This window comes from Chelonoidis abingdonii, chromosome 4, assembly GCF_003597395.2.
Source record: "Chelonoidis abingdonii isolate Lonesome George chromosome 4, CheloAbing_2.0, whole genome shotgun sequence".
NCBI lineage: Eukaryota > Metazoa > Chordata > Testudines > Testudinidae > Chelonoidis > Chelonoidis abingdonii.
Window position 1 is genome coordinate 6,827,994 of NC_133772.1, and position 16,373 is coordinate 6,844,366.

At 51.0% G+C, this 16,373-nt stretch overlaps 1 protein-coding gene across 1 annotated transcript; it reads right to left on the reverse strand.

Moving 5' to 3' along the window:
- Positions 1-7,154: 7,154 nt before the first annotated feature.
- MPEG1 (macrophage expressed 1) lies at positions 7,155-10,594 on the reverse strand. Its single transcript, XM_032775836.2, has one exon. The coding sequence runs from the start codon at positions 10,500-10,502 to the stop codon at positions 8,340-8,342; it is 2,163 nt and encodes a 720-aa protein (XP_032631727.1). The 5' UTR covers positions 10,503-10,594; the 3' UTR covers positions 7,155-8,339.
- Positions 10,595-16,373: the final 5,779 nt, after the last annotated feature.

A 16,373-nucleotide genomic window follows, 5' to 3' on the forward strand; every position in this document is an offset into this window, starting at 1 on the left:
GTCTGCGCTGCAATCCAAGACCTGCAGCATGGCTGGGGCTGGCCCAGCTCAGCTGACTTGGACTCCTGGGGCTCGGGCTACGGGGCTATAAATTGCAGTGTTGATGTTCAGGTTTCAGAGCCTGGACTCCAGCCCAAGCCCCGACAACTACAAAGCTATTTGTTGTCTTGCGAGCCCGAGGCAGCTGAGCTGGGCTCAGAGACACAGTGCAGTGGGGTTTTAATCACAGTGTAGACGTACCCTCAGCATTAGTCCCAGGAGAGATCTCTGGAGGCGAGCGCTCCTCCCTCTCCTTACTCTACGGGGCTGAGGATTACGTGCTATTGCAGATGAGGTGCTGCACTATGCTGAAAAGGTGAGGGGGGAACACTGTAAATCAAACTACACGTGTTGTTCCCAAGCAGGGCGTCTCCAAGTGCTCTGTGCACTTGGAGGAAGATGGGAGCAGAGGCCAAGTGCTGTTACAAGATCTCCAAGCACTTTACAAAGGAAGTGAGTATCTTTATCCCCATTTTACAGATGGGAAAAATCAGTCACAGAAAGGGAAGTGACTTGCCCTAGGTCACCCAGAAAACCAGTGCTGGGAATAGAATCTCCTATGTCTCCAGCTGAGGCTCTTTCCACTAGGCCGTGCTATCAGACTTGCCTCAGCTTCGTGCCACTTTGTCGGATTCATCACAGCCTTATAGCAGGAGTCTTGATACTGCACCCAGCCTGTTTCACAAAAGCCGCGGGCGCAGAGACAGTTCTCCTGGGAGCAGGCACCTAATATCAAGAGAAGGAACCAGGTATGAAATGCACATGAGAGAGAATAAAACAGTGCAGCATGTTTCACTCATTGATCCCAAAGGCAGGTAAGTATTACACCAGTTTCTCATTGCAGGAGAAATCAGTGACACAGAGTCTGAATAGTTTCTTAGTGCACATTGTTTATTACATTTTATATACCAGTCCTGGAACAGAGATGGTCAGAAACAGCACACATCCAAGTCCCGCTGTCAGGGATCTCAGGCTATGCACCAGTGCCAAGTTTCCAGGGAACAACAAACCCTCCTGCCCTTTGGAACAGTTCCCCCCTTCCCCCCAAGATATTGCATTACAAAATAGTATCTCTGCCACTGGCTCACATGCTAAGACCCTGTAAAATTGTGCGTAACAGCACAAGCATAGCAGTATCAATACCCTCATGCAGGGAGAAGAATGATTATAGGGGGTGTTAGAATTGTTAATAATTTTCACTGATTGCTTCATTTTGCAATAGTAGTTTTTCATACATGATAATTATTAATACAGCAGCAGCATTTTGTCTGGTGCTTTACAACAAACGAAAAAGAAGGGGTCCCTTGCTTAAAAGCAACATGGGAGAAACATAAATGGTGGTGATAGACAAAAGTCATAGCTGCCAAGGCCAGAATTGACCATCCTGATATCTAGTGTTACCACAGATAACACAGACCAGAGAATTGCCCCCAAATAATCCCTACAGCCGATCTTTTGGAAAAATCCAATCTTGATTTTGAAATGGCCAGTGATGGAGAATCCATTACGACCCAAGGAAGAGGGGGACAGAGAAGAGATGAGGGTGAAAGGAAATTAAAAGCTGAAAATTGGTGCCCAGGGCAAGAGCTGGATGCAGATGGATGGGGGAGTGCAAGGAAAAAATTCAAACCTATTGTCAGCAGGTTGGGCAGGGGTCTCAGCATGTCAGTGGGCTGGCTGGTGTTAAGTGTGTGTAGCCATCGCAGCAGAGGGAAGGTTTGAAGGAGGACAAGGAGTTGGTTTTGTGGACGTGTACAGGGACTTCCTCCCAAGCATGGGGGCGAGGGGCTATCCTGGGAGAAAGCACCTTCTGTCAAGACTAGGGTGAGCGGAGGGTTCAGACTCCGTGGGCCTCAGTCCTTGGGCTCTTTGCCAAACCCGGCAATGGGGAGCAATGAGTGCTGATGCAGCAGAGGAGGCCTGCAGTGAAGACCTCTCTCCACCAGGACTGGGATTCCCCACTGATTCCACAAGGCCCTCTGTGTCGAGCAGTGGCACCTATGGAATGGGATGCGGGAGGGTTAGCAGCAAGGAAGCACAACCCAACTCACTCCAGGCAATGAAGATGAGCACAAGGTAGAGGGATGTCCTGGGATCCATCTCTGGTGAGGATGGGGGGTCAGCAGTCAAATCCCAACAGCCCTGCCGGCTAATGGAGACTCCCCTCGGGTTGGGCTTTTTGGCTTTGCTCACAGCACAATGATCAGGGACAAGTGGATGGAGGAACTCCTGGATCAGTCACCTTTATACCAGTGACTCATCCTGGGGAAATCCCGCTCCTCTGACTTACTTCCTTGTTCCTGCCCTGTTCCTTCTGGCCCCAGCAGCCCGGTTTAACCCTCTGTCCATGTGGAGGCCAGTGGAGTAAGCCCTGCAGCTGCTCACTATATTGTGCTTGGACAAATGTACTAATTGTCTTCAGGCAGGGAACTGGCCAGCATGTGAGACAGAAGGCACAAGGAAATCTCCCTGGGACATGAGCAACAGCCACCCTACATTCTGCAATTCCATTCTTTGCCACTAGGGGAGGGCAGAGTGGCTGCACAGGTGGAAAGGAGAGAAAGCAGAAAAGAAGAGGGCAGAATTTGCCTGTGGAACCATCAAGGTGTGGGAGCTCAGGAAGCCACCAACAGCTTCTGATGCTCCTAAATTATCAGAACAATTAAAGGACCTTCTATGACCCCTGTTCTCAAGGAGCCATATGAGTTTGATGCATTCACCCGCTCAATTAATTTCAATACATTCCTAATACTTAAACCACATAAGATTGGGGTTTTTTAAATTTCTTCTTTCAAAAAGGCAGTGTTTCTCAGTGGCTAAGGCACTAGACTGAAATTCAGGAAACCTGGATTAGGAATACAGGAGTACAGGAATGGCTGGACTGGCTCGGTCTCCTGTCAACCACAGTGGCCAGTGTCAGATGCTGAGGAAGAAGCTGTAAGAACCTTTCAGGAGGAAATGTGGGGTAATCTTAGGTCTCATCCTGGTTTCTAGTAGTTAGAGATCGAGTTAAGCTCCAAAGCAGGTTTAATATCTCTGCCATAATTTTTGTTGTCATTAATTATAATTCTGAGTATTCTTGTTATCTGTTGAAATGGCCAGTCACCTTTTCAATCTTGCTATCTTCTTGGTCTCAACGATATCCTGTGGCAGGGAGTTCCACAGGTTAATCCTGAATTGTGCAAAAAAAGTATTTCCTGTTATGAGTTTAGAATTTCCCACCTCCCTGTTTCACTGACTGATCCCTTTTCCTTATGTTAGGAGAGAGGGAGAACAGCATCCTCGACCTCCCTTCTGTAGGACACTTGGTATTTTATAAGCTTCCATCCTGTCCCCTCCTCCTCATCCCCTCTCTAAGGTAACAATCCCCCATCTTTTAAAACTCTCTTCATATGAGATTTTTTTCCAACCTCTGGATTTTTCTCATGGCCCTTCTCTGCTGCACCTGGTATCCAGATGAGGCCACACGACTGGCTGGTATAAAGGCACTATCATAGTCCTTGTAGTATTCTCTATCCCATTTCTTATGCATCCCAACATCTCTTTTGCTTGTTTGACTGCAGCTGTGTGCTGAGCGGGGTTTTCACTGCGCTGTCTGTATCGACGCCCAGGTCCCTCTCCTGAACTGACACAGTTCATTTAGACCCCAGGATGGTGCAGGAGTGGTTTAACTTTTCCCCTCCAGCATGCATTACAGCACTTTGCATTTGTCAACAGCCTCTGTAGTGACCTCTTTGGCGGGACTTTGTCAAAGGCCTTTGGGCAGGCTGAAGTCTGGAATCCATTTCTGGCTCTGCTACTGACCTGCTGGGGAGTTGGGCAAGTCCCGTCCCATCCCACCTGCCCTTTGACAGTTGTTCGTTTAGGCAGGTTTTCCAAACCTCAAATCATTCTTGTAGCTCTTCTCCACCCTTCTCACCATCCTTTGTGATGTGGGAACAGCAGTCTTGGACAGCTGTGCAGAAAGAGCAGGTCAGCCGTGAGCCCAGAGCGAGGGACAGTTTCTCCCTCAGCCTCAGGGTTTCAAGTATGGTGTCAGTTTTGGATTTGCTGCAAGCTGTTGTCCCACCGTAAGTTTCCTTTCACAAGCTCTACTCTATGTCTAAGAAATACACGCCTGCCCAACTAGCATGACTGGACCCTAGACTTTTCTGCAAGGCACTTTTTAAAAAGCCTGGGTCTTGAGTGAAAATGATTACAAACTGAGGTTCACCAAGGTGTTTTTTAGGCCTGGCATGTTTGCAGAGTTTGAGCAGATAAATGAAGTCTGATCCAGACCATCTGGCAGAACTGGATCAACAAGTCACTGACGGAAGTTGAGGTTCACCAAGGTGTTTTTTAGACCTGGCATGTTTGCAGAGTTTGAGCAGATAATGAAGTCTGATCCAGGCCATCTGGCAGAACTGACAGAAGTAGCTGCAGTAGCTGGAAAAGTTCAGCAGTGTTCTCTCTCTCTCTGGGATTAAGTTGAAAAACAAAATAAATGACTCTCAAAAGGTGTGACGATGCGGTTCTGGCGGGATCCAACTGAGAGTGCCAATTCAGGACAAATCACTTAAACAGGGCAGTTACAGCCCAAGGCTGGGGTTTTTCCACCTCTAAGGCAAACCAAACCAGCCAGACAAAGAGGACTTCGGTCTCACCTCACTGGCTAACCACAAGTCACACAAGCAATTCCCTTAGACACTCGAGTTTCCCAGTATCACCACCAGTGCCACTTGTCCTGGGGATGAATGGTTATGAAAACCAACACCCCAGTAAAAGAAAAAGTTTCTCTCGATCCTAAAGAATCAAGCCCCAGATCCAGATCAATATACAAATTAGATCTTACACACAAATCATGCTGTTACCAGTCCTTTAGAATCTAAAATCTAAAGGTTTATTCATAAAAGGAAAAGGATATAGATGAGAGCTACAACTGGTTAAATAGAATCAATTACATACAGTAATGGCAAAGTTCTTAGTTCAGGCTGGTAGCAGTGATGGAGTAAACTGCAGGTTCAAATCAAGTCTCTGGAGTACATCCCTGGTTGGGATGGGTCATTCAGTCCTTTGTTCAGAGCTTCAGTTTGTAGCAAAGTCCCTCCAGAGGTAAGAAGCAGGATTGAAGACAAGATGGAGATGAGGCATCAGCCTTTTATAGGCTTTTCCAGGTGTAAGAACACTTCTTTGTTCTTACTGTGGAAAATTACAGCAAAATGGACTCTGGAGTCACATGAGCAAGTCCCTGCATACTTTGCTGAGTTACAAGGCGTATCTGCCTTCTCTCCATGGGTCAATTGTGTAGCTGATGGTCCTGAGCTGGCAGGGAAAAAGGAGCAGAGGTAGTCTTGGCACATCAGTTGGCAGCTCCCAGGGGGGTTTCTGTGATCCGACCCATCACAGATATAGATACAAACACACATCATATAGATAGATATAGATACAGATACATACCCAGTGGATGCTGGTTATTAACAACTTCTCAGTTCACAGCAAAACGTTGCTAGTAGCCGAAAGTTGCCAACCAACAAAAGGCCCATGCTGAAGATAGTGGTGTTGGATGGCCCCACTGCCGGGACCCTGCTGCCCACATAGCGGCCCTGGTGCTATGCAATGGGAGCGGGGGGCTGTGAGCAGTAGGGGAGGGGATGTATGTGATGTTACACTCCATATGCTTTATGAAAATATGCTTATGAATGTGAAAATGTCGTCACTGGAATATGCTTTGTGCAAGAGGTCTCTTGGAAGGTATCATTACAAAGCTTATAATCTATCGAATATATTCCTCTTATTTCTATGCATGTATCATTCTTGTATCTGAAGCTAGGAATATGAAGTACAACGCTGAGGTCCTATTGTAATTATGCAAAGGGTGGGCCATTAATGGTGGTTTAGAATCTTGATGGTTCCCATTGATTAGGACAATTGGTTGTAAATGGTTTATTTACCTGCAAGCCTTCCTGTGTACCTGTAGCCAAGCCAGGAAGAATGAAGACTAGGGGTCTCACAGGACATGTGCCCATGTCACATGATACTGGAATCCATCTTAAGCACCCTGCCCTGTGGCAGACATCTCTGTGCAGAGGAGGGCTAAGGGAGGTCTGGGGCGTATAGGAAGGGGGAAGAGAAGCTGGTGCAGGGCGGGGCGGGAGGTTCCCCTTTTTGAAGGATGACTCTAAAGACACGCCAAACTACACAGCGCCCACAGTGGGGTTGTGTAGGCGTTAAGCCAGTGTGGCTGGGCAGTGGGAGCCAGGGATTAGGGAGAGAGGCAGGCTGCATTACTGGGAGGGGATGGGAGCTCTGAAATACAGAGTGCACATATTTCCCCATCCCTTGGTGTTGGCTCCCTGTCATTGCTGCATAGGAGGGTGGGTGTTTATGTGGTTATGGGCTGAGATGGCTCTGCTTGGCCTCCCCCCCGTAGATCCATGACATCCCCTATTCAGATACCTCTGAGTTTTGCGACTCTGCCCTGCTTGAGCTGCTCCTGGCTCCTCCTCTGGCTGGTTATGCTTTTCCCTCTACACCTAGCCATTGGGAAGGGACTCATGGCTTGGCGGGCCCAAAGTGACCCCCCAAAAGAGCTGGGTGTCAGGACAATACGAGTCAGGCCCCTTTAAATGGCCTCAGGTTGGGCCCAGTGAAAATTAAGGCCCCGGGATCACTTGGGAGAATTGGCAGAAGGGGTTTTGTGCAGGAGGGAGCTGGAGGTGAAAGAGGCAGAGAAGCTCTGGGCTGGCCAATGAGGAGGTGTGACAGGTCCCTCGGGGTGCAACCTGGAACTGGGATACCACTAAGCCCTCTCTCTGTCCAGCCTGGGCTCCCTCTTACACTGAGCTGCTGTGACAAGCTACCAAGCCTGCCATGCTTGCACTAGGCAGGGACACACCCAGCTGCAGTTACATGCAGGCTTTAACCAGCCCCCTGCATGAACCAGCAATAGAGAGACTGCAGCCCAAAACACCCACAGCTGCTCAGCCTGGGACCCCAGAGATGTACCATCCTGCCCTGATCAAATCTGGCCAGTATATGGGTTTAATACCTGGTCCATCTCTCCCTCAATGTGAAGAGAATAATGCACAGATTTCTGTTAACTGAGTTGAGATTCTTCCCCAAACAAAATGCACTGGTTTAGATTAAACATTTTATTAACTACAAAAGAAAGATTTTAACCAATTATAAGTGATAGCAAACAGATCAAAGCAGATTCCCTAGCAAATAAACAAAACTGCAAACTAAGCTTAACACACTTGCTAGATTGTATATGTATTAGCAGTTTCTCACCCTCAAGGATGGTACAAGCAGGCTGCAGATTCTTAAGGCACAAGCCAGACTTGATTTAGAGATTGGAATCCCCAGGTCCTTCATACACAGGCTAGAAATTCCTTTAGCCTGGGTCCAGCACTTTCCCCAGTTCACGGTTTGTTCCTTTGGTGTTTCCAGGAGTCTTCTTGTGTGCGGAGAGTGAAGAACCCCCAGATGATCATGTCACTCCCTGCTTAATATAGCTTTAGCATATGGTGGGAACCCTTTGTCCCAAACTCAGTTTGTGGAAAAACACTAACATCCCAAGATGGAATCTAGAGACATGTGACTTTGCTGAGTCATAGCAACCATTACTTACAGGCTGTGTGGGACATTCACAGGAAGGTTAAGGTCTTCCAGGGTCTATTGTCTTTGCTGATGGGCCATCAGCACTGTTTGGCTTCTTCATTGTTGTACCCTAATTGTGGGTGTCACCCAGCGTAACCAGGATTGAAATACAGATTTCTAGTCACTATTCTTAACTTCAGATACAAAAATGATATATGCATACAACTAGGATAATCATATTCAGCAAATCATCACTTTTCCAATGACATCTCGCATGACTTATCTTGTACAAAATGCATCATATTTATTCCATAATCATATCATAATATTTCTATGAGAACATGGGGTGCAGTGTCATAGGGGCTATTTAGAGTGATCCCTGCATTGTGTGCCCCCCTCCCGGTCCTCTCTGCATCTAATCGCTTGGTGGCTCAGAGCACAGACAGGACCTGGCTCCACTCCAGTGTCACCCTGAGGTGGGATCAAGGGTTACCCCTGACCCAACTCCTGTGCACGCACATCTCTAGCTCCAGGGGGCTGGCCAGTTGGGAGTGGGTTGCAGCTCAAGCTAATCATGCAGTGGGGACACAGCTACAGCCTGAGGTGGGGGAGCTCACGGTTCTGCCCAGGGGGAGAGGGGGAGCTCACAGCTCTGTGCAGCAGGAAGTTTGCTGCTATGCCTGGGGAGAGAGGGGGCTTTCCCCAGTAGTAGCCAGTGGGAGTTAACCCATCTGGCTTTCTGGGTCTTGCTGGCATTGCTCCCCCAGCTCAGCAGCGGTGCCATATGCGGAGCTGTCTGGCATCAGGCTCTGCCCTTCCTCCACTGTGCGGTAACCCCTGGCCTTGTACCTCCGGGAGCCGTAGATAGCCAGGGCGATGAGGATGGCCAGGCCGGTGGTGACGGCCACCGTGACGCCGGCTGTTGCCTTGCCCGACAGGCCCCCTCCACCACCCAGCCCTGCAGCGTGGCGCGTCTCAGTGGGATCGCCAAGCCGCCACAGCTGGGTCTGGGCGTCTTTGACCCAGGAGCGCTCTCCATTCGCATTGGTCACCAGTACGGTGTCAGTGTCCACCAGGGTCATGGCGGGTGGGCGGGTGTAGGGAGGGAGCCGCACTGGGGGCAGGGCCCCTCCGGTGAAGGTCGCAGACTGGACGCAGTACTCCACTTGGCAGCCATCGCTGATCAGAGCCAGGTGCTGGCTGAATCCCGCCGGGCAGCGCTTCAGGTAGGGGTCATCCACGGTCCCCTGGTGGGCCCCTGCCAAGGGGTTCCCTGTCTCGCAGCTGAAGAGCCCCCCGAAGGGCACGGAGTACCTGTGCCCTATCTCATAGTCTGTGCTGACACACAGCTGGAGCTGGTCAAAGAGCCTCAGCTGAAAGAAGCCGGAGGGGCAAGACTGGGCATTGGTCAAGGGATTGACGCTCCGAGAGCTGAAGAGACCCCCGAAGAGGTACCCTGAGTTCTCAGGGACCTGGCTTCTTGCCATGCACCAGAAGGCACTGAACTGGACCTTGGACAGCCAGAACACATCCTGACACACTCTCTTGCAGAACAGCAACAGCCTACAGGAGCTGTGGCACTCCAGGTGGCTGTAGCCTTCTTCCCTCTCCTGGGTGCTCAGTCGCACCGGGGTGTAGCCCACAGGGCAGGAGAACCCCCTGGTGAGTGGGTTCCTGTGTTCTAGCCCCTGGCAAAGGACTGATGCATCCGGGCCCCACAGAGGGACGCACTCCTGGTAGGCGCCCCCGAAGGTAAAGTTGGTCTCAGCCACTTTGCAGGAGCCATCGTCGGCGTTGGCGTGGAAGTTGAAGTTTGGCGAGGTGGTGTCGGTGCAGCCAGGGTAGGTGTTGAAGGTGTAGTAGCGGCGGGCAGCCAACTCTACTCTCCGGGAGAGCTTCTTCACTGTGGGGCTGGGTAGCTCCGGCAGGCTCCTGGGCGTGATGAAGAAATGCAAGGGCAAGCCAGAGCGGTCAATAGCCACCAGCTGGTTGGTGGTGCCCACTTGCCAGGCCTTGAGGGTGATCCCTGGATAGAAGGGCACGCCACCAATGCTCTCCACCCGGGAGTTGGTGCGGTTGGACAGGTACTGCTTGGTGAAGGAGTTCTCCATGCTCAGTGACTCGCTGACGCTGAAGTTGATGATGCTGTGGAAGGAGGCCCCAGCTGCGGCAGTGATGGCACTCCGTGTGGACATGTTGTCCTGGACAAAGGTGGATTTGATCTGATCCTCTTGCACCAGGCTGGCGCCAGCATCCACCGAGGTAATGACATGGGTACCATAGTTCAGCACCAGCACCTCTGCCAAGTAGTCTGCCATCCGGGTCTGGTTGTTCTCCAGGTGCACAGCAAGGGCCACCAGCTGCTGGCGGAAGCCCTTGTCCAGGGCTGCCCCAGGGTCAAACTTGACAGTGTAGACCAGGTTCCTGACCTGAACCCGGGTGGTCATGGCCTGGTCCTTCACCTGGTGGGTCTTCATCTTGCGGAAGTCACTGGAGAACTTGCCATTGAGAGAGGAGAAGAGGGAGACCTCTGTGTTGACCGAGGCGGCGAAGGCGCTCTGGTAGTCCATCCAAGATTCTATGATCTCCGAGTTGATCTCCAGGTTGCTCTGCTTGCGGGGGATGGTGAAGACCTCATCTGGGATGATGTAGGACCCATCCTCTGTGGTCTTGCACAGCGAGTAGCCCATGCTGATCACTCTCCCCATATCCAGGTTCCTGAGGTTGTCCCAGCCCCCGCCCGGCAGTACCTCCATCCCTGGGAGATTCAGGACTTTCTTACATGCCTGAAACCCAGCAGCAGCTGGTAGCTCTGGAGGCCTCTCTGCTCCTTGCACCCAGGCCACCAGGCTCCAAGAGAGGAGAGCCCCCAGCAATTTGTTCATGGCTGGGGCAGTGCTCGGAAGATGCACCCGTCTGAGCGAAGAGGAGGGAGCTGTCAAAACGTGCTGGTGGCTTAACAGCTCTGAGCCCAGCTGTCTGAGAGTTCCTCCTTTCCATGCTCCAGTTAGTGTTTAGAAAGAGAGAAGTGAGAGTGGATCCCGGTCAGAATCAGACGGAGGGCGGGGAGCTGCTGACAGCTGACAGAGGGAGAGCCAGCAGGTATGTCAGGGCCCTATGCCTTGCTCATCATGTTGGCAGGAGATCACTATTTCCTGATTGTTACAATGCCCAAAGTGTGCTAGGGGCTGTACAGCAATCAGGGCTGGCTCTGCCATTTTTGCCACCCCAAGCAAAAAATAAAATAGAAAAAAGGCCGCCCAGACTGCCTGAGCAAAAAAAAAAAAGATGTCTGGATTGTGCCGCCCCAAGAATGGGTGGAATGCCACCCCTTAGCATGTGCCGCCCTAGGCCCATGCATCCTCTGCTGGTGCCTGGAGCCGGTCCTGATAGCAATGGATTATTGCTTCATCTTCTCCCACCTGTCTTCCAGTCTGACACCAGTGTTGCCCAGCTGCTGAGTGGGAGCAGCTGCTGAGGCCTTTCCAGAGCAGGAGAAATCGGAATCCACCCAGACTCTGCAGCAGTGAGCATCATTTCCTATATTTACATATAGGCATCAGGCCCGAAAGTGGGGTGGTCATAGACACCGTGTAGAGCAACCCCTTCTCCCAGGAACCTCAGCCCAGCATAAGTGCTAGGGTCCCAGGGAGAAACTCCACCTCAGCAATTGACTCCAATGGGAGCCCAAGTTAGACAGCAAACTCTCTTGTTGCTTGCACAGGTCCCTCCTCTAAGAACGTTGCATCAGCCAAAAGTCACTACCCCACGCATGTCTTCTGACACTAAAAACTTGCTCACACAGTCAGAACGGGGAAGACTGTTACAGCATTCTCTGGTGACACCTGTTGTAACAGGGTAAAGGGACGAGGTCCCTGCCCTACCCCATCTCCGCAGTTCAGTGCTGTGTGGGACTTGCTGACACAAGGGCTGAGGGAGGAGCGACTCTGGGGTTGATTCAGTTTCTGCACCGGCACTTGCCTATACCACGTTTAACTCAGTGCAAGAGGCTCATGTGACAGGGGAGAGAGCTGGTTTGGCAAAAGTGAATTGGGTCGGGGAGGAGGTGCTTTGCCCCAGGGGAGTCATAGGAAAAGATAGGGGGGTGGGAGGAGGGAAGGAACGAGGGAGCAGGTGTCATTTGGACAGGGAAGGATGTAGGAGACAGTTCACTTCTTTGCAGAGTCCTGGGGGGAAAGGCTGCGAGTGCACTCTCACACTCGCTGCTGTGCCATCGCCCCAGGCCCAGGCTTGCTCTCTGGGGCTCTGGAGTGTGATGAAGGGGCCGTGAATGCTGATTAGGGGGCAGTCCCTTCGCAGTGCCGGCGTCTTGTCGGCTCAGCTTTGCCAGTGGGAATCTATACCGAGCTACAGTGGCTTCCTCTATTCCAGTCCCAGCCGCTCAGGTGCCCCTCAATCCTGATCTTCAGCCCCCTGCTATCCCAGCCCTGGGCTTTCCACACCCAGCTCTGCCGATGCCCCTTAATCCCACCCTGCTATTCCGCTCTTAATACCCTCATCCATCTCCACTGCTGCCTCTTAGAGCTGCTACGCAGCATCTCTGGGCCAGGAATCAGGCATAGCCCCACCGCGGTGCTTCACTGCTGACCCGAGCCGTATCACAGTGCAGCTGCAGTCAGCAAGTCGATGCAGCCATGGGACAAAAGCTTTTTCTCTTCCAATGAGTCACGCAGCTGAGCCGCAATTTCACTTCAAGGCAGAGCTATGGAGCATGTGCGGGAGGGGAAGTTGCCTTCACTCCTTGGCAGATGCTGTGATCTCTGCCTAGTTAGCGCCTGAGTCCTAATTCTGATTGCCCAACTATTTTGCCAGCCAGGGCCTGGGTTTCCCCCACCCCTACAAGAGATGCTGAACAAATGCTATGGCCTCCAACTTGGCCCCATCAGCCTAATCGTACTGCAGTAGCGCTCAGGGGCTGTGGTCGGGATTGGGACTCTGTAGTGTAACGGGCCTGCTGACTTGTTAAAAGGCGCTGAGTTAGCACCCAGTCAGATGCAGGCTCCATGACCTCGCTAGCCAGAGGATGGAGCAGTGAGGGAGCTAATGAGGGGCAGGAAGTGGCTGTCTGGTGCAGGCGTGGCACCTTTTAAAGCATATGATGCAACGGACGTACATAGAGATACACCACAAAGTTTCTCGCTGGGCTGGAGATCACACCCACCCTGCACTCAGCTGGCAGCAGTGGCTCCTGTCCCCCGGGCTGGGCCTGGCTCCTCGCGCTGCCTGTTGCAATGTGGTGTGCAGGGCTGCATGGTGCGGTGACCCTGTGTGCTACGTCACAATGCCAGTCACTCAAATTGGGCCCGCTTACCCCTCCACCATGCCAGAAGGGCAGCTGGGCCAACCCTGTACAGTTCTGCAACCCTGTGCCCTAGGTTGCAAGGCCCAGAGTGGGGCCCTAGCCCTAACCCCATGCGTAGGGCCGTACCAAATTCACGGTCCATTTTGGGAAATTTTACGGTCATAGCATTTTAAAAATCTCGAATGTCTTGGTTTCAGATATTTAAATCTTGACTTTCACTGTGTTGTAACACAGCAGAAATATGTATTTAAAAACGGCAAAATATAAACATGGAAAGCCCTTAAGTCAGCGTTTCTCACACTGGGGGCTCCAAACCAAAAGGGGGGTTGTAAGGCCATTGTAGGGGGATGCGGCATCACCACCCTAACTTCTGCTCTTACACCGGTGGCAGCCCTGCCTTGGGAGACGGGTGCCTGGGCAGCAGCTGCTGGTCCCAGGCCATCCAGCTCTGACGGCAGCGCAGAAGTAAGAGTGGCAGTACCGTGACCCCCACCCCCCAGCACACAATAGGCTAGAGAGCCCCTTTTGGGTTGAGACCCCCAATCTGAGAAAAGCTGTGTACTTTTGTATACTTTAACTCCGCAGTACTCTACAATATAGAGTAAAAGCACACAAAAGACCAGATTTCATGGGGGAGACCAGATTTCAGGGTCTCTGATGCATTTTTCATGGCTGTGAATTTGGTAGGACCCTACCCATGGGGGTATGTGAGGGCAGGGCAGCCCCGGCCCACTCAGGGCCTCCCCTCTGCCCTGGGCTGTGACTGGAGTCGCGATGCCGGGGCAGAGGGGGCAGCAGATTGATACCGTGGGAAATACACAAGCGTAATAACGTGTGGAAATAGCCAGCCAATGGGTCTAACTGAAGGCGGTACCACCAGTGACCCAGGGTTCAGTTCCCCGCACTGCCACAGACCTGCGGCAGATCCCCACTCTCTCCATTCCTGGCTGTACCATGGGGATAACAGCACTGGCCTCCCTCCCTGGGGGTGTGAGGGTACATGCAACAGAGACTCCGAAGTGCTCAGATGCTGTACTGGGGAGTCCTTTGAAGTACCCAAGCCTGACATGTCCTCTTCCTTTGGGCTGCCCCAAACCCCACCTGTAGGGACAGGAGGCCCTGGGTAGGCAGAGCAGAGCAGGCGCCCTTATCTGGCCCACAAAAGGTTAACGCTGAATCTCGCTGCTCCAGAGAGTATGTAAACAGGAATAAATCTTCCCTGACCTGCTTCCTCTTTCCCAGCACATCACTTCCTCTTGGAGGACAGTTTCAGCAGAGACAGAGCCTGGGCTAGGTTTCTAAAGGGATGGATGCGGGGTGGGGGTGCTCTGCGGATTCCAGCTATTAGCAATCCTGCTTTTGACAACCAGCATTTAGCAACATTGTGGGAACTGGTCCCATCCCATTGACTTCAATGTTAATGGGAGTCAGATGTTCGAACTGGTAGATTGCTAGGTAACAACCCTATTTATTTATTCATTTGTCTTGCAACCCCGTGACCCGCAGCGGCCTTGCTTCCCATGGAAAGCCCTGGCCGCAGGCAGCTTTGCTGGGCTGCAGCCAGGGACGGAAGTGCCCTGGTGTCAGGGCAGGGCATGGCCCAGAAAGCACAGAGCAAGGTCCCATGTAGCTCTGCAGGCCCCCAGTGCCCCTGCTCCCTTTGGAAAGTCCTGACATCCAGCCTGCAGCCCCCTTCCCTGCTGCCCACAGTCCCCCCTCCCACTCCACAGCACTAGGGTCCCGTGTGGGCGGCAAGGTCCTGGCAGTGGGGCCGCCCCACACCACTGTCTTCAGGATGGACCTTTTGTTTGTGGGCAACTTTCGGCTACTGGCAACGTTTTGCTGTGAACTGAGAAACTGCTAATAACCAGCATCCACTGGGTGTGTGTCTATACCTATATCTATCCACACTCTGTGTGTTTGTGTCTATACCAGGGGGTTAGGATACAGATATTCAGGCCAGTCTGTAAAGGCCTATACCTTAAGAGACATAGTACACCTCTATCCCGATATAATGTGACCTAATATAACACGAATTCGGATATAACACAGTAAAGCAGTGCCCTGGGGGCGGGGGCGGCGCACTCTGGCAGATCAAAGCAAATTCAATATAACGTGGTTTCACCTATAACGCGGTAAGATATTTTGGCTCCTGAGGACAGCGTTGTATAGGGGTAGAGGTGCATATGTTTATCATTTAGCTAGTTACAGAGGTCTAAAAAAAAGAATCAAAATCACTGTCTGCCTGTGTAAGGGCCTTCTCTCACCGTGACAGTCTGAGGCCCTGTGCTTAAGCTAAGGCCTTTGGCTAAGCAGTGGGAGCAGCCATAAGCTGGAAAGCGTATGGTCACGTCCTCACATTTCAAACCAGTCATATTGCAATTAGGCAATCTGGGGCTGTTAGAAAGGTGATCTGATCTATCACGTCCAGATAAAGGGCAGAGCTTAGAAGATGTAAAAGGAAATTTAGTTTGATAGTTTTCTGTTTGGTAAGAACTCACATATCAATAGACATAATTGGGAAACGCTTCTGTCTTTATAGATGTAGTTGTGAAATCCTCACTTCTGTATTGTTTTGTCATTATAGTTGCCACTTTGCTATTGTTTATTTCCATGGTCTCTGTCTGGTTCTGTGATTGTTTCTGTCTGCTGTATAATAAATTTTGCTGGGTGTAAACTAATTAAGGTGGTGGGATATAATTGGTTAGCTAATCATGTTACAATATATTAGGATTGGTTAGGTACATTTCAGTAAAATGATTGGTTAAAGCGTAGCTGAGAATATTACTGGATAAATTAGGGGCAAACAGGAAGTAAGTTGGGATTCGAAAATAAGGAAAAAGGAACTTGGATTTAAGCTTGCTGGAAGTTCACCCCAATAAACATCGAATTGTTTGCACCTTTGGACTTTGGGTATTGTTGCTCTCTGTTCAGAAGGACCAGAGAAGTGGTAGGGTGAAGGAATAAGCCCTCTATACTGTGTGGGTGTATCTACACCTATGGGTATGTTCTGTATCTATCTATACCATGAGTGTTTGTGTCTATGGGTGTGTCTACACTATGAAATTAGGTCAAATTTATAGAAGTCGTTTTTTTAGAAATTGTTTTTATACAGTCGATTGTGCGTGTCCCCACACAAAATGCTCTAAGTGCATTAAATCGGCGGACTGCATCCACAGTACCGAGGCTAGCGTCAACTGCTGGAGCGTTGCACTGTGGGTAGCTGTGGGTAGCTATCCCATAGTTCCCGCAGTCTCCGTTGCCCATTGGGATTCTGAGTTGAGATCCCAATGCCTGATGGGGCAAAAAGAGTGTCACAGGTGGTTCTGGGGACATGTCATCAGGCCCCCCCATCTCCCTCCCTCCCTCCGTGAAAGCAATGACAGACAATCATTTTGCGCCTTTTTTCTTGGGTTACCTATGCAGACACCAT